This window comes from Podarcis liolepis (assembly GCF_965112155.1).
Source record: "Podarcis liolepis genome assembly, chromosome: 1".
In the NCBI taxonomy this organism is placed as follows: Eukaryota; Metazoa; Chordata; class Lepidosauria; order Squamata; family Lacertidae; genus Podarcis; species Podarcis liolepis.
The window spans coordinates 135,207,050-135,231,209 of NC_139554.1; the positions used below are offsets into that span (position 1 = coordinate 135,207,050).

The 24,160-nt window shown below is 43.6% G+C and overlaps 1 protein-coding gene and 1 long non-coding RNA gene across 2 annotated transcripts; one reads left to right on the top strand and one right to left on the bottom strand.

Annotated features, from left to right (window-relative positions):
- The first annotated feature begins 530 nt into the window (after window positions 1-530).
- TNFSF13B (TNF superfamily member 13b) lies at window positions 531-9,223 on the top strand. Its single transcript, XM_083474953.1, has 6 exons — window positions 531-1,124; window positions 1,249-1,345; window positions 5,071-5,127; window positions 6,078-6,190; window positions 6,277-6,427; window positions 7,537-9,223. The coding sequence occupies exons 1-6, from the start codon at window positions 816-818 to the stop codon at window positions 7,647-7,649; spliced, it is 840 nt and encodes a 279-aa protein (XP_083331079.1). The 5' UTR covers window positions 531-815; the 3' UTR covers window positions 7,650-9,223.
- A 2,921-nt stretch (window positions 9,224-12,144) lies between these two features.
- On the bottom strand, window positions 12,145-17,502 carry LOC310693494. Its single transcript, XR_014519204.1, has 3 exons — window positions 16,067-17,502; window positions 15,324-15,404; window positions 12,145-14,345 (listed from the first exon to the last, which is right to left on the bottom strand). It is a non-coding gene; the product is annotated as an uncharacterized lncRNA (long non-coding RNA).
- Window positions 17,503-24,160: the final 6,658 nt, after the last annotated feature.

The following is a 24,160-nucleotide window of genomic DNA, read 5'->3' on the forward strand; positions in this document are numbered from 1 at the left end:
AGATGGAAAAATGTTCCTTCAGCCTCCTTACATTTCCAACATTTATTATCAGATAGGTAATATATTTTTGCTAGCTTGACTGGGGTCATGTACCACCTATATATCATTTTCATAATGTTCTCCTTCAAGGCATTACATGCCGTGAATTTTATTCCGGTGGTCCATAACCTTTCCCAGTCCTCAAACATGATGTTATGCCCGATATCCTGAGCCCATTTTATCATGGCTGATTTAACTGTCTCATCCTGAGTATTCCATTTAAGCAGCAAGTTATACATTCTCGAAAGTACCTTAGTCTTTGGTTCTAACAGTTCTGTCTCTAATTTCGATTTTTCCACCTGGAATCCTACCTTTTTATCCAAATTAAAAACCTCTTTAATTTGAGCATAATGTAACCAATCTCGCACCTTACTCTTTAGTTTCTCCAAGCTCTGCAGTCTCCAATTTTCTCCAATTTTTACTATTATTTCCCAATATTTCGGCCAACTGGCCTCCATATTGGATCTTTTCCGGGCCTTAGCCTCCAAAATGACCAGACATTTGGATGTGGTGAAGATCATACAAAACTGTGTAGCTGAAATGCTATACGCGAAGCTGAAACTGAAATGAGGAAGGTAAGTTGGGGAACTACAGAAACAGAGCCATAAAGCAGAAGCAAACATTAAATGTCATGCATATAGCATCAACTGACGCACATGACAGGAAGTAAGTGCTGTCTGCATTTTGGCCACATATCTTGGATGCAACTGGCAAGATGTGGTTATTCACCAGAAAGAAACGGCTGAAGTTTTCATCTGGTGTTTAAGGAAGGAGGCATGGCATTTATGACCTACACACGAGGAAAGAGCCATATCGCCACCTCCCATCCTTTTAATGGCTTGGATCCTAAAGGGTTCTTACTAATAATTCTGGGGCTTGCAGTGTTCATGTCATCTTGCCTTGCAGCAGTCTCTTTCTACTATGTTACAGCATTAAAATCAGAACTAGCATTGCTGAGCAGCAAGCTGAACTGCAGGGTCCAGACAAGGACATCATTTCCACAGCTCTTGAGGTCTTGGGAAAAGAGCAAAGAGCCCAATTCCTTCATTCCCTACTTGAATGTATTAGAAGGTGCTTCTAGTCAGGTGAGCTGCAGAACCACTTGGAAGGAAATGTATACTTCTTTGGGTCTTCTGCAATTTCCATTCGCTTTGGGGAAGAACAGGAGTCACAGCCCTAATATTGACTTTCTGCGTATGTTGTTGGCAGCAAATTTCTTCTGGACCACATCAAAGTAGTGAAGAGATAATGTGGAGTGGAGAAAAACACAGGGGGAAAAGGTCTCCTCTGCACGCAGGAGAAGCAGGTAAGTGAAAAGGTCTTAGTAAAGAAGACAGGTCTCCAAGGAGTAAGTGGGCTAACAAATATGAAAGCCAGAGATGGCAGGTAAGCCTTTTTGCTGGGATTGTCGCATGCAGCCAAAATTATGGTAATTAGGCATTTCTTTTGAAAATAGTACAGATGGAAGTACCTAGGTCTCAGAAAAAACTACTTATGTGTGCTACTACAGCAGCTAGGATTTTGTTATCCCAGAAATGGCGGGTGAGTGATGTCCTAAATAAGGAGGATTGGTAATTAAAAATGACAGAATATGCAGTTAGCAGGTCTAACAAATAAAGTAAGAGAAGAAGAAGATCAAGTATATAAAGAAGAATGGAATTTTTGTGTGGAGTATCTGGAAAACAACTATAACCATGTGAAAACATTAATAGGAGTAAGATAAATTTAACAGTATAACGCATAACAAAGGAATAATAAAGGATTAAGGGAATTAAATGAAAATACAAGAATAGGTGGGAAAATTAAAGGAACCAGGGAGGGGGAAGAAGGGAAGTCGTAAATGATTGGTTTATTTTAAAGAAAGATATGAATGGGGAAATGTTTATTTTAATGCGAATGTGGTTTTGGAAAATGTAACATTGATACACACACACACTGCTTTTTTCTGGGGGAATGCAGTGGTATGCATTCCCCTAAACATTTTGTGAATCTTAAATTTGGCCTCACTGAGGGGCAGTATTTCAATATGAGTAGGAAAATGAGAGTACTCCTAAATATTTTTTTAGAAAAAAAAGCAGTGTGTGTGCATGTGTGTGTGCGTGTGTGCGCACACACACACGGGGTGAGAAATCTCAGACCCAGGGACCGAACGGCTCGATCCATTCCTTAGGACTCTCTCCAGGTCATGATATTCACCAGTCCTGCTCTCCCAGCTCCCTGAGAGCTTTTGCCTAGCTGCAATGTGTCCTAGACTTGTGCTTGCTTGCTCCACACCCTTCTACCTCTGGCCCTGCCCACTACTAGCATGTGGCCTCCAGTGCCAGAGGAAGGGGGGCGGGGGCAGGTTACCCTGGGTGTCACCACTGAGGGGGGTGACAAAATGTTGGGCGGCACTCACCCAATGGTCCACCCGCCCCCTCTCCCTCGGCTGTTGGACGACTGAGGGGGACGAGGCAGGCAGACTCCTTGGAGGCCCCGTGGAGCGTCCTGCCCCGGCTAGCCCCACCCCCACGGGCAGCTGGCCCCGCCCCCACAGGTGCAGGACATGCGCGCCACCCCAGGCGCCCAATCAGCTTGCTCCGCTGGTGGTCTCCATCAAGTTTCCCAAAGGCTGAAAAATGTTCCTCACACCTGGTCTACTCAATTTTTTTCACACATGGGGAACACTTCAACTCTGGTTAGGTTCACTAGTGTTCTTTTATCTGTGGAAGGTGAACAAACTACGCAGATTCATTGAAGCCACATTGCTAAAATTTGTAAACAATACAAATACAAACAATACAAAATATCTGTATTCTTTTACTATTAGCCTTCAACACGATTTGGAGAAAAGACACAATACAAAATTAGCAGATAAATAAGTAATGGTTAATCTGTTCAAAAAAACAGAATACTGAATCTGTATAGATCAATACATTCAGAAGCTGATGGTATGTCACCATAAAAATCTGTACAGTGGTGCCTCGCAAGACGAAATTAATCCGTTCCGCGAGTCGCTTCGTCTAGCGGTTTTTTCGTCTTGCGAAGCAACCCTATTAGCGGCTTAGCGGATTAGCGCTATTAGCGGTTTAGCGGCTATTAAAGGCTTAGCGGCTTAGCTGCTAAAAGGCTCTTAGCATCTTAGCGGCTTAGAAAAAGGGGGGGAAATCGGAAAAAAATCTCAAGACTCGCAAGACATTTTCGTCTTGTGAAGCAAGCCCATAGGGAAATTCGTCCTGCGAAGCAACTCAAAAATGGAAAATCCTTTCGTCTAGCGGGTTTTCTGTCTTGCGAGGCATTCGTCTTGCGGGGCACCACTGTACTATTTTGGAAAAATAGATTCATTGTGTTTTGTGTTGGTTAAATCCCATTTTTGCTCAACTTAACACCTCTACCATAGCTGCCTTTCACTTTCTATATCTGTTGTATTTAAAGGGGCAAATTTTGAAGCTCAGAGCTTTTGGTTTGGTATGGTCTTACTCAAACATTAATTCCTCAAAAGCTAGTCAATAAAGTACTCATTTCAATGTTTGCTTTGCTTCATTCTGCTAACTGAATTAATTTTTGTTCAGAATTGCAAATACCTGAACTTAATGCCATGAAAATAAATCTGATGACAGAAAACCATTCTCCATTAACCTTTAATTTTTACAGTGGTACCTCGGGTTAAGAACTTAATTCATTCCAGAGGTCCGTTCTTAACCTGAAACTGTTCTTAACCTGAGGTGCACTTTTGCTAATGGGGACTCTGCTACCGCTGCATCACCGGCATGCTATTTCTGTTCTCATCCTGAGGTAAAGTTCTTAACCCGAGGTACTTCTGGGTTAGCGGAGTTTGTAACCTGAAGTGTTTGTAACCCAAGGTGTTTGTAACCCGAGGTACCACTGTAATTTGTTTGAGCTCTGTACTACACTCAGCTGCATGAGGGTAATCTTCCATTTTAGACTATTCATACAAACTATAGGCAGTTCTGCAGGCCTACAAAGGCATCCCAGAACAATTACAATATGAAATCTAAAAACATACATAAAAAACAAAATAAATAAAATTTCATTTTTGTAATGAACAAGTTATCAGAGTAACTTGTTTTTTACCACACTGAATAATTTGGTGTTATCTTGACCACCTAAATTCACCCCTAAATTGAGTCCATTCACGAACAAGTTTCCTACTTCTTTGCCAGGCCCTTTTCCCTTGCATGACTTGTTATGTTTTGATTGTTGGCCTGTGTGCATGGACTGCCTTGTTTTAATTGTGTGTATGTAGCCTGCTCTGGGATCCTTTGGGGCTGAAGAGTGGGGTACAAATAGCAAAAATAAATATTAGAAAACACTACTTTACAAAATATAGTAATAACTTAAGTTGGGTATGGGAAACTGGATCTGGCAATTTGGTAGGATCTTTATCCTCAGCCCTTTTGTGCCACGTTTTGGCAGGTGGGTGAGGCCACTTGTCACATGTCAGTCACCTGGCATCACAATGACATGAAGCCTTGACAATCCATGGGCTGCAGGTCCCCCAACACTAGTTAGGAGGAGTAATTTGAGTTTGCAGGGGGCAGGGGGAATGGCAGGCAGCAGTGGAGCAAGCCAATCAGCGCCTGGGGTGGCGTGCGTGCCCTGTGCCCAGGGGCGGGGCCAGCTGGGGGCTGGGTGCTCCATGGGGCCTCTGGAGTCTGCCTGCCTCTTCCCACTCAGCTGCCCTACAGCTCAGGGGGAGGTGGTGGCGGGCGGACCGTTTGACACAGTGCGGAGCCTGCCGGCGCCCAAGCCACCATGTCACTCCCAGGAGAGATGCGTGGCTCAGACACGCTGCAGGCCCCGCGGTGAGTGCTGCCCGCCATTTTGTCACCGCCCTCAGTGGTGACACCAGGGGTGGCCTGCCCCCACCGCACTCCTCTTCCTCTGCCCCTGACGGCAGGACAAATTCACACACAGAGAACCGACTACCAGTATTGTTCTGCTTCTGTGGCCACTGCAGGGGAATTGTACTTTTGTGTCTCGGCTGCTGGGATGTATATTTTAGTTCCTTCCTTCTGTTTCCCCCTTCAGTTCTACAGTCATGTCTTCAGCTGATGGCTGACAGCAAGCGTGACATTCAGCAACATGGTAAAGCAGCATTTTTTAAATCTCATTTTACTCTTGCCACAAATAAATGGGCACCACCACCTATGATTCCATTTCACTTGCTACAGGGCAAGAAACATCAAATTGTGCTCAGCTTTTCATTTCCATTAGTAACATCCCTTCACATTTCCAATGGGAATTTGCCAGCGCAGCCTTATGCTGAAATGGTGACCCTGTCTGCAAATCCTGTGAGCTGCTGCTTCATTGGAGCACATGCTCAGGTGAGCACTGTACCTGAGTTCTGTTCCGTTGCTGCACTTGTTTTAGTGCGGGGGTTGCTACCCTGTGGGCTGCAGACAGCATCCCAAGGGGCCTGGCTTGGCTCCTTCTGTTTCCCATTGTGATTTCAAGATTTGTGCCCTCCCAAATTTGTCAATTTCTTTTTCTAAAGATGTTAAATGCATGCCCTCTGTTGTGTTTCTGTGATGCCAAGAGGTGACCCCCCCTCAAGACCCCTCAAATGTTTCTTTTTTTTCTTTTTGAAAAAGTGGTCATGCCTACTTAGATATGCAGTACCCAGAGAGCTGACCCTTGGGTCAGTCTGGCTCTCAGCCGGGGAAAACGTTAGCCATACCAGCTCGAATGGGTGCATATAGTGAAATTTTCTGTGCATACTAGGGCAATCCACATTTTCTATTTTTGCTGCACTGCTGCAGTTGTGGGGGCCCCCAACTTTTCAGATTTTTTTTAAAACATGAATAATCTGTGATGGGGAGAGGGTGCCTTATTCCTGGTGACAAGCAGGTATAAAGAAGTTGTTACCACAGCTCTTTTAATCTCATCTTACAGGTAGAAACGACCGATTTCAAAAAATCCAACTGATTCTCTTCAAGTCAGCAACATGCCTTTTGAAGCTCAGAGCTTTGATACTAAAAGGAAACATAAACTGATTAGCTTATTCTTACATTATTATTATTTTTTGTTTCTTTTAGATGGTTCAAGTATAGTTCCATGGCTTCTTAGCTTTAAAAGAGGAACTGCTCTTGAAGAGCAAGGAAATAAAATACTTGTCAGAGAAACTGGCTACTTTTTCATATATGGTCAGGTAAAGAATTCAGTAAGCTCCTGGAGTTTGTTCTGTTTTCTTAAAGTTTCATAGTGTAATCAATTTTGTCTGTCTTTATTCTTCAGGTTTTGTATACAGACGAAATGTTTGCAATGGGACATTGGATCCAGAGGAAAAAAGCTCATGTAGTTGGTGATGATCTCAGTTTGGTTACATTATTTCGTTGCATCCAAAACATGCCTCTCACTAATCCTAACAACTCTTGTTATACTGCTGGTAAATACGTTACCTGTCCTAAATACATTTTGTCAAGTCCCCCCCCCCCCCACGTGGAATGAGAAGGAGCTTAAAAAAATATCAGACACAGTGTTTCTTAGTGGTGTGGGTGTGTACCACATATTTCTGCAACCACTCACTGAACTCATTAAGTTTCATACATAAATTCCTAAATTCCTTATCTTTACCTACTCTGTGGTGGTTGCCTGTGAACAGTATTCAAAGACAATAATAGAGTCTCCTCAGTGGAGTTGTGGCTGTTACCAGTATTTCAAGCTACTTTCAGCAGAATGTGCTCAGTAATTTTGAAGCCTGAGTGCAAATGCTTACCTGGGTGACAGTCTCTGTGTGGTGGAGGAACAATTCACATGACTTCCTGCCCTTGAAAAGTGTGTGTTGGAGAACTTGCATGATTAACTGTCTATAAGCAACGCTCACACCATGCTTAAGATCTGTTGTGGGTAGTTTAGGGCTTCCGTTTCCTGTTCCATGACCTGAAAGCTGTGGCCACCAACTTGGGCCTCAGTTTTAGAAGCCAATCTTTATTTTTTAATATTTTATTACATTTATATATTGCACTTTCTCCAAGGATCTCAGGCAGTGTATATACCGTATTTTTTGCACCATAACACTCACTTTTTTCCTCCTAAAAAGTAAGGGGAAATGTTTGTGCGTGTTATGGAGGGAATGCCTACAGGTGGCATGCCTATGGATTTTCCTCCTCTAAAAACTATGTACGTGTTATGGTTGGGTGCGTGTTATAGAGCGAAAAATACGGTAATTGCCCATCCCTTTATCCTCTCAAAAATCCTATGGAGTTAGGAAGAGAGTCACCCACCCAGACTGATACCATATGTGTCACACAGGTGTTGCTTCCCAACACTTGCTGGAGACCCACACAGTCTCTTTCCAGGTATTATGCTGTACTTGGGAAAATAAAATGTTTGATTTGTTGCATTATAAGTTTTATTTTACATCCTGGGACCTTATTATTAGCAACACAGCAATAACAACATTAAATCAAAGAGATGTCTCTGGACTGACTGATAACAATCTGTACATGTTTATATGTTTACATTTCTGTAAGGATATTCAAACTCTCTTGGCAGGTATTGCAAAATTAGAAGAAGGGGATGAGCTTCAGCTCACCGTTCCACGGATGGGAGCCAAGATAGTCTTGAATGGAGATGCCACTTTTTTTGGTGCAGTCAGACTTCTGTGAAGCTCTTCATTGTTCATTGTACAAAGGGTTGGATCTGTTGCTTGTTTCATTTTTAGTTAGTTGGTTTATGGAGTACTGTTTTCTGTTTTATTGAAAACAGGAAGCTGATTGGATGTGGTACACCCACCTCATGTGGGTTACCAGAAATGAAACTTGTAAGAAGAATATAAATATAGCATTTGTTACGTAAGAGCCTAAATAGAGCAGTCTTGAATCAGACCAACAACTGATCTGTGTTTGATTAGTTTAGTGTTCTACTCCCTACAGTGGCCACATGGAAATGCAACAGCCCTCTCCACTGTTTCTCTCCCCCAACAGCTAGTATGGCAGGACTTACAATTTTCAACATCAATTTTCTTTTGAGGAAGGAGGGGAGATGCATTACTATTTCAGTAGAACGTGCCCTCTAGAATGACCACCCATTAGATGCCAAGGAAATATTTGACTTTTAGAAAACATCTGAAGGCAGCCCTGTACAGTGGTACCTTGGGTTAAGTACTTAATTCGTTCTGGAGGTTCGTTCTTAACCTGAAACTGTTCTTAACCTGAGGTACCACTTTAGCTAATGGGGCCTCCTGCTGCTGCTGCTGCGCCGCCGCTGTGCAATTTCTGTTCTCAACCTGGGGCAAAGTTCTTAACCAAGGTACTATTTCTGGGTTAGTGGAGTCTGTAACCCGAGGTACCACTGTATAGGGAAGTTTTTTAATATTTGATGTTTTACTGTGTTTTTAATATTTTGTCTGGAACTGCCCAGAGTGGCTGGGGCAACCCGGTCAGATGGGTGGAATATAAATAATAAAATTATTATTATTACTATTTTCTTTTTCTTTTTATTCACATAGAGTGCAATAAAACTGTGAATTGTTGCACATGTCACAGAAGTACCCTTGATATTGAATTCTATGCATGTTCATAAATAAATAAAAATCATTGCAGTGGGATTTACATTTCAGTAAGTGTAAAGGATTGCAGCTTTCCAGCTTTCAGTTCAAAAGTTTTAAGAGTCAAGCAAAAAATGTGTTCTTATCAATAAATAAAAGACTAACACACACAAACAGATAAAGGAAGATCTCTGCAGCATCAAACTGTATTCCTCATTGGCCAACAAAGTAGTGCAAATATTGATGGCATTTTTCACTTAGATGACATTGAAGATTGTTAGGAATGTGGGGGAAGGAGGTGCACATCATGCGCAGGTTGTCATAAGACAGCTGAAGCCATTTTCTGTATCAGGCACTGGCGAACTGTCAAACTGAAAGACTTGTGGTATTTCAGTAATTGCAAATGCAACATTATATTAAAACATTGTGAATAAGTGTCAACATATGTGGTAAAAGAATAAGAATGAATCTGGCATCGCCGGGGGGGGGGGGGGCTCCTATCCAAATCTAAGGTTCTGTGATTCTATGATAAAGAACAGCCTTCTGCCAGATAATCTTCCTAAACACGGTCGTAATGCAGGGAGCCACAGTATGGGGAATAAATTGCTCAGAGGTAAGTGGAGGCAACTTCTTCCCAATGAGAAGGCCACATTCCGTCCCTGCACCAGCAGCCTTCTGTTTGTGTAACTTTAGAACACATTAGGAAAGAAATGTGAAGCTACAAACAGAAAACAGCTTAGTAAAGATCAGTCCCAAAATAAGTATTTCATTCTCTCTAATGTTAGAACTCTTTGCCTTTTTATTACAGACCAGTCTACGGCTGCAAATGTTTACCAGCAAACACTTTAAGTCTAGATCAGGGGTCTGCAACCTTTAAGACAAAAAGAGCCACTTGGACCCGTTTCCGAAGGAAAAAAACCTGGGAGCCGCAAAACCATTGTGACATAAAAAAAAAAAATATCTCCGGAGCCGCGATCTGACAGCGGGCGGGAAGGTGACGTCGGGACGGTGCGTGACTAACGCACCGCCCCATGTGACGTCACAGCCAGTACAGCGCCCGCCACAGTGGGGAGTGTCGGGGCGCACAATGCGCCTCCTCCCCTCGCTAGTATCCACCCCGGAGCCGCAGCAAAGGTGTAAAAGAGCCACATGCGGCTCCGGAGCCGCGGGTTGCTGACCCCTGGTCTAGATTGTTCTCGGCCTTAGGGTTAGGGGACTAAAATTGGGTTAGGGATTATGGTTGGGGTTAGGGCTTTAGGGAAGCCTTTCTTCCTCCAAATGGGACTGGGAAGCACGAGCCTTCCCAGGGAGTAGACCCTGGGGCACTGGACACAATGTCACACTCTGCATGAGGTAAACCTGTAGGTCTCAAGGAGGCCATGGGCTGCTAGACCAGGTAATGCTGTCAACCCCTCCGCCAGGTAGACCGGCATCTCCCTGCCCTCCGGTGGGTAGACCGGCAAACCTTCCGTCCTCTCAAAGGGACCAGGAAGCCCAAGCCTTGCCAGTGAGTTCACCGGGGTCGATGGCAACAGGTTCAATTTTTTTGTTTGTTTTTTTAAATGATATTTATTAAGGTTTCAAAGAAAAGAATTACATGAATTAAAAAAAAGAAAGACAAAAATAAAAGAAAAAATACAAAATACAAAAAAAGATAAAAAACACTTAAAAAATACATCAGTCTTTCCATACCTTACATTCATTTCCTTGTTTCCCTGACCTCCTCACGCCTCCCTTTTTTGTATTCCAATTCAGTTAGTTAATTCAGTTAATTCAGCAATTTCTTTCCCTCTTTGTTTTTATCTTAGTCCTTTAACATAATATAACTTTGGATTCTCACCTGTTAACAATCCATTTTTACATACACCTTTATAACATTGCTGCTTAAACCACTTAACTTCATTCTGACATCATTCTAACATTCATTAATTTTGCAATATTGTAAATAGTCTTTAAATTTCTTTCAGTCTTCTTCCACCGACTCTTCTCCCTGGTCTCGGATTCTGCCAGTCATTTCCGCCAATTCCATGTAGTCCATCACCTTCATCTGCCATTCTTCCAGAGTGGGTAGATCTTGTGTCTTCCAATACTTTGCAATCTGTCCTTCTTTGGCACCATTTGGCCGGCCATGCCCAGGAGAAAGGCCTCTGGTTTCTTCAGAAAGGTGTATTTAAACACCCTTTTCATTTCATTATAAATCATCTCCCAGAAAGCCTTAATCCTTGGGCACATCCACCAAAGGTGAAAGAATGTACCTTCAGTTTCTTTACATTTCCAACATTTATTATCGGGCAAATGATAGATTTTTGCAAGCTTGACTGGTGTCATGTACCACCTGTATATCATTTTCATAATATTCTCTCTTAAGGCATTACATGCCGTGAATTTCATACCTGTGGTCAATAACTGTTCCCAGTCAGCCATCATTATGTTATGTCCAACATCTTGTGCCCATTTAATCATAGCAGATTTCACAGTTTCATCCTGTGTATTCCATTTCAACAGCAAGTTATACATCTTTGACAAAATCTTAGTTTTGGGTTCTAGCAGTTCTGTTTCTAATTTTGATTTTTCCACCTGGAAGCCAATTTTCTTGTCCACAGGTTCGATTTTTTTGTACTAGATGCAATTCATAAAAACTGTTCAGTAGAGTTGGTCATGTCACACAAATGAATTAGATTAAAATTGCATCGGGTTGTATTCAGCACAGCAACCCCTAAACCTGTTCTAGTGGTTCCCTCAACCACCTGGAGCAGATTTGGGGAGGGCAGGCGGAGCAGGTGCAGAGAGGAGAGTGCAAAAAAATTCCCAAGGTGCAAACTGAAATTGCTCCACTCACACATTTAGTTGAATACTGCCCACTGCATTGAATTACTTCTAAAAATAAAAGATTATATGGATGTGCAAGCTCCAAAATACATCTGCCTATTTTAATTTTTATTACCAAAGGCGAATCTCAGGGAATGCAGACCATGATGAGGGTTGTGTAAACCACCAGAAAAATAAAGCTTATTTCTATACTAGGCTAAACTCATTTACCTCACAAGGAAACAAGCAGATTCTTCCAGCTTGCATACATTTAGGCAAACATTTTTGCCAATGCCCATCTGCAAACCAAATTAAAATCTTGCTTAGACCTTGCTTCCGATTTTTATAAGCAATTTACAGTCATACATTATCTAGAACAGAGGCTCCCAAATTGTGGTCCATGAGCTTCATTCAGGTGGTCTGCCTTAATATTCCCTTAAATTCTTAATTGTAATTTTTGTTGCTTCTTTTATTTCTCATATTGTAGTTCTCATATTTGAGTTCTATGGAATGCAAACTGTAGTACAATGAAACACAAGAAATAAAAGCAATAACAGAAATTCAATTAAAGACCATACATTGTCTCATCGCAGAATGTTACAATTGCTAGAACAGGCAGAAAAGCCATTAAATGGTCCACAAAGACCCTCAGCAATCTTCAAGCGATCCATGGAAGTTTGGAAACCACTGATCCCCTTGGAGATGTGGCTACGGAGTCCTGGTTGTCATGATGAGCTCACACACGTCTCAATTTATCTCTATGCCACCACACTTTAGAAAGATGACTTCAGTTTCAACAACAGAAATATTTGTGCAAAGGTCTATTATTTATTTCATCTTTTAAAATCACATTAAAAATAAGTATTTACACATAAAGTATAAAAACCATGAACAGTTTTTTGGGGGGAGGGGCTTTAAAAAATATTTATTGGTGCAAATTGTAGACCTTCACAAAGGACTTGATCTTGGATCGCTTGGCAATCATTTTTAAAATTTTTTATTAAGATTACAAATTTTAACATAATCAAAAAATCAAATTACCATACATTTTTAAATTTCAATTAACCCCCCCTCCCACAGTGACTCCCCCCAACTTCCCTTTCTGGTTTATAGGATATTTGTTTCTTCTGCTTATAGTTTTGATGCCTTATATACTGAAATTAAAATTGTATTATTATTTATTCTTAACATTTTTACCTCATATTAATATTTTCTATTTATATATGTCCATTGTAAGTGTATTACTCGAATCCTGCAAATTAGTTTATTTCAGTGCATTGTTTCTGTATATATATCATAAAAGGTTCCCAATCTTTTAAAAGTCATTATTGTCCTTATCTTTGAGTCTCTCCGTTAACTTTGCCATTTCAGCGTATTCCATCAACTTTTCTCGCCAATGTCCTTTCGTTGGTATGTTGTTGCTTTTCCATCTTTGAGGTAGTAGAATTCTGGCCGCTGTTGTCGCATACATAAATAGATTCTTATATTTTGGTAAATATTTCCCTACAATATCTAAAAAATGCTACTGAACTTTTAACAAAGGTTAACTTGAACATTTTTTTCATTTCATTATAAATCATATCCCAATACTTTATAATTATTTTACAATTCCATCACATATGAAAAAATGGCTGTCTTCCAGACTGAGAATTTTTCTATGAGGCAAGCTGCATTACTTGGATACAGGATCGGGTCAAATTAGAAAATACTGATTTATTAGATCTGGAAGGACATACCCACTTTTGGTTTGAGGCTCTTGAAAGGGAAACAGAAAAAAGAGGTAAGACAAAGTGGGTGTGTAAATAATCCTATTTCTAAGCCATCTTTTCTTTTTACACCTTTCAGAGTGGCTGACAAAATCATTTAAACAAGATCAAAATATTAATATTTATAAAGATAATTATGAAAAATGTTGGAATGATAAAAAGTAATCTAGAAATATGGGAAAGAATGAATCTCTCCTTATTCCTGGAAGATAACATAGTCCTGCCTTTAAAAAAATCTAATGAATAAAATATTGGAAGAAGGTAAAATTCCAATGTCATGGCAAGAAGCAAATATTGTATAAATTCATAATCAAGGAACACCTAGAGAGTCAGTAAGTAACTACAGACCCATCTCACTATTAAACAACAATTATAAATTATTTGCGGGCATCCTGGCCAGCAGACTCAAATTAATACTAAAAGATACTATTAATTATGATCAATCGGGCTTTCTACCAAAACAGACATATGAAAACAAACACTAGAGTGGTTATTGATTTAATTGAATATTTGGAATTAAGACCTAGCAAAAAAGTAGCATTTATGCTAATAGACGCCGAAAAAACTTTTGATCTTGGGCCTTTCTGCAAAAAACGATAGAACTATCAGCTCTTGGAGAAAAATTCTGTAGAGGTATCAAAGCAATATATAAAGAACAACAAGCCAGTTTAATAGTAGACAACACCAAGACCAATATTATAAAAATTGAGGATTTAAAATTTCGAGAGTTAAAATGAATAATAAGTACTTGAATAATAAGTATTAGGTGTGGCGCAGCATTACATTAAAATTGACAAACCGACCAAAGAATTCAAGGCATTTGGCTAAGACTAAACAATAGTGCTCTGATTGATTATACATGCAAGGCCACCACCACCAGCAGCTCACTGGAGACATACCAGCTTCCCGGGATGAACTTCCTGCTTCAAGCATGCCTCAACAGAGCTAGGTTAAGCTTCTACACATCAGAAGGTCCCTTTCTACAGTGGCACCCTTCTAGCCATTCCCAGGCGTCCTTCGCCCAATTTGATTACTTAACAGCTGAGACAAGAAATGTGGAAGAGCCACCAGTTTTCCATCAAAGGTTCCACAACGTTTAAATTTTTAAATATTAAATTGAACTCCTCTGCTGATGCAGAAGAAGCAGATGGCGTCACCAGCATCTCAGTGACAATCCTTATTTCCTCCTGCTCCTTGTTTTCAAGAGCCTTCTCCTCTTCAAGGATCTGTGCCAGCTGGGACTGTGATGAAACCAGAAAGGGAAAGCTTCAGTACCAAAGGTTGAAAGGCACACGATGTTCCTAGTAAGGATAGGATATCCATGTGCTTTGGTGTAGACCCCTTCTTGCTTGTGAGGATTGTGGCTGTTAATTTGTATATTACAGTGGTACCTCGGGTTACATACGCTTCAGGTTATAGACTCCGCTAACCCAGAAATAGTGCTTCAGGTTAAGAACTTTGCTTCAGGATGAGAACAGAAATTGTGCTCCGGTGGCACGGCAGCAGCAGGAGGCCCCATTAGCTAAAGCGGTGCTTCAGGTTAAGAACAGTTTCAAGTTAAGAATGGACCTCCAGAACGAATTAAGTATGTAACCAGAGGTACCACTGTACTGTGATGGTAATAACGTACTATAAGTACTAATGGCTGTGAAGGTTAAACATCAGCATTAAACAATGAAAGCATTTAAGTTCCTCAAGTCAGTTCTATTAAATTAAGTCTGCACCACCCCCAGTGTGGAAAGGGTACATACACGCAACAACCGATTAATGCACATCCGAAAGACATGCGATTGCATATGGCAACGAACCTGGAAGTGACCCAAAAACTTTGCTCAGTATGTCACGAAAAGGGCGTAACAGGGCTGGGGTACACTTATACATGCCCCTCCAACGTATGTGGGGCCGGGAATAGCATCCCTGCACAAAATGGTTGTCAACTTTATTCAGGGTTGCCATTAAAATTTGGCCAGACTCTTAAAATAGAGAGTGCATCTAAATACAGATTACGGCCTCCTCACTTCGTATAGGCAGCTGACCAGAAACAGAAAAAGTTTTATAATCCGAGTCACTAACTAAAAGAATGCTATGCTTTTAAGGTGTAATTGCTGGCAAAACAGAGCATGAACCCTATTTAAAAACAAAACAAAACAAAAAAAATGATATAGATGCAATTTGACCTGTTCCAGCCTAGAACTCAGATTTCAAAGTAAACAACTTACTTCTTCTAGACGTCATTTCAAGTCTGCTATTTGTAAACGATCTCTCTTCAGATTTTCCACATTTTTTGCTATTGTAGCAAACTAGGAGAGATAGGCACATGCAGTCAGAACCACTCTTTGAAGAAGTCAGAAAAAATAACCTTTGTTAAAATCTCTTTTCGAAAATTACAGAAGTATGGAATCTTAAAAATCAACATTTGCTATTACAGTAAATGCAAAAGGGACCCATTAAACGAAATGTTGCAGCATACCTTCACCTCTCATAGAAGGGAGAAGCCTAGGTTAGCCAACCTGGTGCCCTCTAGATGTTGTTGAACTACAACTCCCATCATCTGACCATGTTGACCATGGCTGATGGGAGATGGAGTCCTCCAACATCTGGAGGGCAACAGATAAGCTATCAGGAGCTCAAGTAGCCCATTCCCCCCCCACCTTTCCTTTTCTGCCTGATATTCGAGACTCCATGACTACCATGAAAGCTTAATCTTCATAGACTCTATTTTTAAGAGTTGGAGGGGTTGCTTCTGCAAACGTCAATATCCACCCCAGCTATTAGAGGAAGTGCTACATTACTTCCCTTTGAAGAGGAAGTCTGATTTCTCACAGTTCTATAACTGCAGATACACACACTAGAACAAAGCATGCTAGTTTAAAGAGGGAAAGAACTTCTTGCCTACTTGCTACTTTGGGCAACTTTGCCCACAAAACATTTCGGGGAAGGAAACGAAACTGTCTAGTTTTACCTGGAGAGTGCTAAGAGTTTCTTCCAAGGATGTCTGAGTGACTGTGCAGATAATCACCGTCTTAGTATTTCCATCTAGTGAATTCTGGAGAATCCACGTCAGCTTGCTACCCCTGTAGTTAATGTAGTCTCTGGTGAAGGAGGATGACCAAAAAGAGAACAAGGAGGTTTTTACTTATTAAGTAGAGGCAAAACTGGCCCAAGAGCCGATCTTTTACATCTAGGACAGAGACAGCCGATGTGGTGCCTTCCAAAAGTTGTCGGATGACAACTCCCACCAGGCCCAGACAGATGACCAATGGCCTGCGGTAGTGGGAATTGTAGTCAAACAACCTAGGGATGGCACTACGTTGGCTACCTGGTCTAGAATCAAGTGAGAACACTTTTCAATAAGAGGAGTTTGGATTTGATATCCCGCTTTATCACTACCCTAAGGAGTCTCAAAGCGGCTAACATTCTCCTTTCCCTTCCTCCCCCCCCCAACAAACACTCTGTGAGGTTCTTAGCTTCTTGGAGGAAAGGTGGGATATGGTAAATGTAGTAACATGGGCATTGTTTAGTCTGCACCTCTTCAGCACATTCCAGCAATGTCAATGGAACTTGCTTTTGAATAAGCATTAGGACTGCTGTGCCAAACAGACTTGAAACCCAGAGCAGCTGAATTTCTGCAGCTGCTATTTCCCAGGCAGAAACAGCCCCATTAAACACTTCAGAAGTTCATGAGCCTTTCACAGTCCCAATATATAGTTGGCTCTGCCGGCTACATCTCAAGCAGAAAGCACACAAGGCTGGCCCAATATATTTTGCTGCCTGAGCCGAAGCAGAAGATGGCACTCCTGCCACCCCACCTCTTTCAGTATAGCCAAGTCAACCAGATTGGTGCCAAGACAAAATCCTATACTTCAGGGGTTAGCAACCTTTTCCAGCTGTGGGCTGGTCCACCATCCCTCAGACCATGTGGTGGGCCGGACTATATTTTTTGGGGAGAAATGAACAAATTCCTATGCCCCACAAATAACCCAGAGATGCATTTTAAATAAAAGGGCACGTTCTACTTATGTAAAAACACGCCGATTCCCGGACCCTCCGCGGGCCGGATTTAGAAGGCAATTGGGCAGCATCCGGCCCACAGGCCTTAGGTTGCCTACCCCTGCTCTACTTCATCTTAGGGCAGCAGTGTAGCTTAGGGGACACAGTGGGTCCTATGGCACGCAAACCTCTTTCCTCCAAATGTTAAAGCATTTGGGGCTTTCAGAGGAAAGGCAAATTAAGAAAGGACCTGATAGAGGTATGTAAGATTATGTATGGTATCATTGGTCTGATCCAGCAGGATGTTCCTGTAACGCACACAAGATGCAGAATCCTCCAATGGTAGTTTTTTTCTGCCAACCCCCATTTACAAACCTCCATTCTATCTTTCAAAGAACTCACCAAGTGAGATATTACTGCGCCATAATAGCTATCTCTTTGCTTTCAATTATCTTTTAAAAAAGAAAGCGAAGTTGTGAACCTGTTTTACTATCACCATCAGATTATAAACCAACAAAAACAGCCACCACTAATACCGGTTTGCAACATGCGGGTCAGTATATACAGTAGCACACCTGCCCTCGACAGACAAAACCTAGAACTGGCATATCTTGTGGAATGCTCTCCTCAGGGAGGCATGCCTGGTGCTTTTGTTACATATTTTAGGTGCCAGGCAAAAATATTCCTCTTCTCATAGGCCTTTGGCTAATTAAACAATCTATGGTCTTTTAAAATGGGACGCGGGTGGCGCTGTGGGTTAAACCACAGAGCCTAGGACTTGCCGATCAGAAGGTTGGCGGTTCAAATCCCCATGACGGGGTGAGCTCCCGTTGCTCGGTCCCTGCTCCTGCCAACCTAGCAGTTCAAAAGCACGTCATGTGCAAGTAGATAAATAGGTACCGCTGCTGCGGGAAGGTAAACGGCTTTTCCGTGCGCTGCTCTGGTTCGCCAGAAGCGGCTTAGTCATGCTGGCCACATGACACGGAAGCTGTCTGCGGACAAACGCCAGCTCCTTCGGTCTATAGAGCGAGATGAGTGTGCAACCCCAGAGTCGGTCACGACTGGACCTAATGGTCAGGGGTCCCTTTATCTTTACGGTCTTTTAAACGATGTGTGTGTTTTATTGTTTTTGTTTATTATTATTGCATTTTTTTAATACAATAAATCGCCCAGTGGTTGAAAAGGGTCAAAAACACTACCAAGCTGGAGTTTCCACGAGTGAAAAGAAAACATGAAGAAGAACTGCGGAAGGGACATGGAAGAGATTTGAAGGCCTCGTATATAAGATCACCAGGTTAATGTGCCAGACTAATGGGATAAAAAGGACTGACAATCCCGGGACCGGGGGGAGGGGACACTGGAAGAAGATTGTATTGTTTTTATTCTCTTTTTTTATCATCAGAAATGTTTTATGAACGTTGCAAAAATGTTGAAATGAAATTACTTGGCTCTTGTAAGAATGTTTAAAGAACTAGGTAAAAAGGTAATGGTTATGAGAAGCTGGTAAAAATAAGATTTAAGTTTTAAGTTTTAAGGTTTTTTATAAGATGAAGATAGAGCAAGGTAATGTAATGACAAAATATTATGAATTATGGAAAGGATTTGCTGTGACAATTATTAATCAATATACAAGAGATGGGAGGAGGAGGAGGTCATGGAAAGAAGGTAATGAAAGTGGAGAATTTGAAAATGATGGTTTTATTTTTTATTTTTTTCTGTTTTTGTCTTTTTTCTCTGTAATTTTTTTTTTCTTTGTAATTTTAAAGATTCTTTTTTCAATAAATATTATAAAAAATATGTAAAATAAAATAAAACTAAATAATTAATAATAATAAATAAAACATCCTCGCGGCCACAACCAGCCGCCCAAGCCACCAATGAACTACCCAAGACGAACCACATCAGCCAACCCGGGGGCGGGGCGAGCGTCCCGAGGATGTCCCGCCCCCCTCCGGGACGGCCCCCGCCCTCTCCCTGCCTGCCCAATCTCTTCGGGAAAAAGCCGCCTCTGCCCTCCCCCGGGGCCGTTTCCGATTGGTCTACTGGAGACGTAGGCGCTCAATCCCCGCCCACCTGTTGCTCCGTAGTAATGCCTAAGTGGAGGGCGGGTGGGCGAATCGATCTCCGGCGCCTGGGCGGGGGGAGGCGAGGAGACAAAGGGCGCTCGATCCTGCAGGAAGGCCCAGAGGGAGGTTCGAGAGATCCGAGCCGCCTCCTCGTCCCTCGGGAAATGAGTGAAAGGGGGGGGGGATACTCCCCTGGCTTCCCCCTTGGCCTTGTTTTCACAGGGCCCTGGTGGTGCTGGGGTTAAAAAGATTCCTCGGTTCTCCCCCCCTCCGCCCCGTCGGGTGGGTCAGGCCAGGCAGGAAGCCGCTTCCTGATTGGCTGCATCGGATTCTCAGCGCGTGGATGACACGCGTCCCCTTCAAAGCGCTGGTGTCGCTCGTGGAAGGAGCTGCTAAGCCCCTTTGGCGCGGGCAGCGCCTGCAAAGCGCCTTGGGCTGGGCGGGCGGAGCGCGGCACCTTCTCCTGGTTCTGGAGAGCAGCTGACGGAAAACTCCCGCTGCTGGCAGGAGATTCTTTCCTCCCGCTTCCCGCCCTTGGCCAGGACTCGAGGCGGCTTCCAGGGAGAGGAAGAGCAGCCTGACGGCGGCAACGGGGAGCTCAAGCTCCTCTTGGGGAGGAAATGCAGGAAAACCCCCCGAGGGGCCCTTCCTGTCCTCGCTCTAACCGCTGGGCGCTCCTGCCCAGTCCCAGCCTCTGCCCCCCTCCGAGATGGCGCCCGCCTTTCTCCACCTCTGCAGGGACGACGCCCGCCTGCCCGCCCTCTCCCTGCCTGCCTGCCTCCTCCGGCCGGGGAGCTGCGCCTCTTCGCCGCTGGCTGCAGGCTTGGGAGTCGCGGGATCTCCCCTTTCCCACCCCCAGAAACTCACCTGCCAAGCAGCACGGGGACCTCCCCCATCTCTTCGGGAAACAGGGCTTCTGCCCTCCCCGCCTCCATTTAACTCCCCCTGGGGCCGTTTCCGATTGGTCCGCTGGGGACGTAGATGCTCAATCCGCGACCACTAGCTGGACCCATTGAAATCAGCTGCTTGTCTCCCTTTGAGAATGGGGGGGGGGCGGGGGCGCAGGCGGGGCTGATTGACACCTTTCACAATGGGCGCGGGGGGGGGGGGGCGGGGAGTTGAAGCTAGAGGAGAGAGAGGCAAAATTGCGCACGCTTTAAAGACCAGAAACGACAAACTCTTTTTTGAAAAAACCTCCCTATGAGGCAAGCGAGGCTGTATTCCCCAAACCTGGAGGCAGAAGAAACCAAGAAACAAAACAAAACAGTCTTGATTTAGAAACCCCGCTTCCCACGGGATGGGGAAAGAAGCTAAAGACACGTGTCAAATCGTTTCAAGAAAATAGCCTGCGAGCCTGACTTCATGTTAGGGAGGACACAGTGGTGGAGGAAGGTCAGGTGGTACCTGGTGCGGATTTTTTTTTTGTCCCCCCCCCCCCCCACGTCCCCGCAATTGAAATTTGTTAAAGAGAGCTGCGCAGGCGATCACAATGCAGATCCCGCCTTCTCCCCCTCTCTCCCTCCACCCCCCTCTGTCAAAGAAAGCTGTTATGTACTGAGTTGAATAGGATCCAAACTGCAGCATTCTGATTGGTCCTAGAACAATGCAGCAGTATGATTGGTTGGCAGGAGCCACCTAATCCAGCTCCAGATAGAAGTGAATCCACAACCTGATTGGCCTACAGGGGAATTCCGGAATTAGCCAATCACGTGCAGCCCATTGTGTAAATAATGTACATAAAGCAGATACTTTGAGGGGACTTTCATTCATTCCTCCTCACCACTATGAGCTGAATAAAGAGCATGGAATCCACTCTTGACTCATATTTCAAAAGCCATGCAGAAGATGCTGCTGGTGGTCCTCATCCTGCCTTGCCTCCTCAGAGACAGGGCTCCTTCTCGCCTCCTCTCCACCCCTAAACCAGTGTGTGATCTCTCTCTCTCCCCCCTCAAACCAGCTGGACTGCACATCTCTCCTAGGCCCAGCTTCTCCTCGCCCCCAACCCCCCAAACCAGCAAGACGGCTTGAGCACATAACCCCATTTCTGGCCTGACTACACCGGCTACCAGTTAGTTTCCAAGCCCAATTCAAAGTGCTGCTTTTGACCTGTAAAGCCTTATGCAGTTCAGGACCCCAATACCTCAAAGACCACTTCTCCCCATATAAAGCAGGAAGATCTGGAGGGTGGCAGTGTGAGAATGGACCTTTTCCGTGGTGACTCCCTGTTTGTGGAATGTTCTGGCACCATCATTATATAAAAATCCTTTTTAACCAGGCCTTTGCCTCTTAATTATCGTTGGCCTTGAGTGGGTGGAATGTTTTCATCCTGACTTTTAAAAAAGGATTTTCCTTTAGGGTCTTTATTTTTTTCTTTTATGCTGGTTTCAATGTATGTGTTTGTATGTACATATATTGAAAGTTGCTTTGAATTACCTTGGTAAAACCCCCCAATAAAATTAAATAATACACTATGTCTTTTTGAACAGAATGATACAGAGCACACTTAAATACTGTGCTAAGCTAACTGTCCCAGAACCATGTACTCCCTCTAACTGGATTGTGTGAAAATAAACTCTGAACATAACCTCATATTGGCCCTGTTCTAAGAGCTGCATTTTATAGTACTCACTTTAGTATTTTAAGCCCTAAATAACTTAGCCCAGCGCCCCCAAATTACCACAGATAATGTTGGGGTGGCTGTAGCTGTGCACTGCCAGCCATTGGGGGGGGGCAACTCTCCCCCATGCTGCTGTGGGAGAGCGGTTTCCGCAGAAGCTTGGGAGGCAAGCTGCGCGCCCGCCAGCCTTATGGTTGGCGGGGCGCAGCTGGCAGGCGTGCAGGGAAAGGGGAGGCTGCCGGCAAAGTTGCACAGCTCCACTTGCTGGGGCGCCCCTGAGAGGCTGGCGCCCTGGCGCAACAAACCACTAAGCCCTTTTGGGAAAGACTGCTCTGACCTCAAGCTTACAGTTGGAGAAACGGGCTATCAGAAGCCAGGACTGCTGTACTATTGGCTGTGGGATTGGGTCAGGGTCTTGATGCTGGTGGTTCAGAGGCTGAGCCCAGGCCTTCATGGATGTAATACTTGAGCCTGACTTGACAGAGAAATATAGTCTCTCTCATACTGGCATATGCATCCAGCTGCTCAGGGAGCATGTCAGGTCGGAGATCACAGAAAGGAGGAGAGATGCTTGTTGTCAGGCCAGGGCTTTGGCCCTTTAATAATAATAATAATAATAATAATAATAATAATAATAATAATAATTTTATTTATACCCCGCCCTTCCCAGTTCAGAAAACCGGGCTCAGGGCGGCTAACAACAAATTTAAAATACTTGTAATACAGCATAAAGGTAAAGGTACCCCTGCCCGTCAGGGCCAGTCGTGTCCGACTCTAGGGTTGTGTGCTCATCTCACTTAAGAGGCCGGGAGCCAGCGCTGTCCGCAGACACTTCCGGGTCACGTGGCCAGCGTGACGAAGCTGCAACTGGCGAGCCGGCACCAGCGCTGCACACTGAAACGCTGTTTACCTTCCCGCTAGAAAGCGGTCCCTATCTATCTACTTGCACTTAGGGGTGCTTTCAAACTGCTAGGTGGGCAGGAGCTGGGACCGAACGACGGGAGCTCACCCCGCCACGGGGATTCAAACAACATAGAAGCAGCATAAAATACAGTATAAAAGCATGAATAACAACAAAATTCAAAGTTCAAAAATCAATTTGGGGGAAATCCATCCAATAAGATTCACAGTCTTCAGGCCTCAGCTTTAGAAGGGTGAACAGGTGAAAGAGACTCCTAAGTCTTCAGTCCCCCTCCAGTGTGGTGAGAGCCAGTGTGGTGTAGTGGTTAAGAGCGGTAGTCTCGTAATCTGGTGAACCGGGTTCGCGTCTCTGCTCCTCCACATGCAGCTGCTGGGTGACCTTGGGCCAGTCACACTTCTTTGAAGTCTCTCAGCCCCACTCACCTCACAGAGTGTTTGTTGTGGGGGAGGAAGGGAAAGGAGAATGTTAGCCGCTTTGAGACTCCTTAAAGGGAGTGAAAGGCGGGATATCAAATCCAAACTCTTCTTCTCTTCAGTGTTTCTTGAAGCAAGTGACTCACTATCCATTATTCTGCAGCCTCTTGGGTACCAGTTTTAGATGAGTCTCTCCCATGGCTCCCTGAATGTTCCTTGCTGCTTCTGCTGCTTTTGCCACTGATGTTGATCTTTTGTTTTTGGGTGCAAATAAGATAGGACTACCCCATGCAATGCCCACCAAATAACTGTTGGGTGGGCTGGAAATATTGTGGTTGGGTTGGGGAAAGGTAAAGGATAAACTTTAAAATGGGCAACGGTATTAAAGTGCATCAAAACATAAACTACTCGGCAAGTACCTCTTCCCGCCACAAACCTTTGAGTTAAATCCAGAACAAGACAAGATTGGAAGATGGCATGGTCTCACTTTATGTGACAGTTGTGTTATGCATATACACTCATGCCTCTGATGAAGACTATAAAGTTCAGTTGGTTGTATGTGTATATGGCACATAGACAGAACACATGTGCTGGGGACCCGTGACTGGCTGTAACTTCCTGGTATGTGCCTACATATTTAGCAAATTCATTTTCAAGCATTTGGGACTAGGTTTCCTGCCGCTTCCAGACTAACATCACTCATGCATCAGCCAGATGCAAGGCCAGCACATGTGTCGTTGTTGAGGGGTTGTTCCCACAGGCCCTTTATGTGCTTGGAACTGATCATGCAGCAAGCATGTCTCTTAAGTGTGCTTAATTTGAGGAAATTGTGTTAGCTTATCCAACTTCATGAAGAAAGAAAGTGTTCCTACAATTGTGTTATCCTGTACATGGTGATGTGCCTGCAGAGGCCTAGAATTCTTGACTTCCACACTGGAGGACTGTTAATCACTAATCCTGCAGGTCTGTTAGTGTTAGCTGAAGCATATAATGAGTTCCTGCTCCAAACATTAATGTGCATGCCTGTGTTTTAGTTGGCAGGATTAGC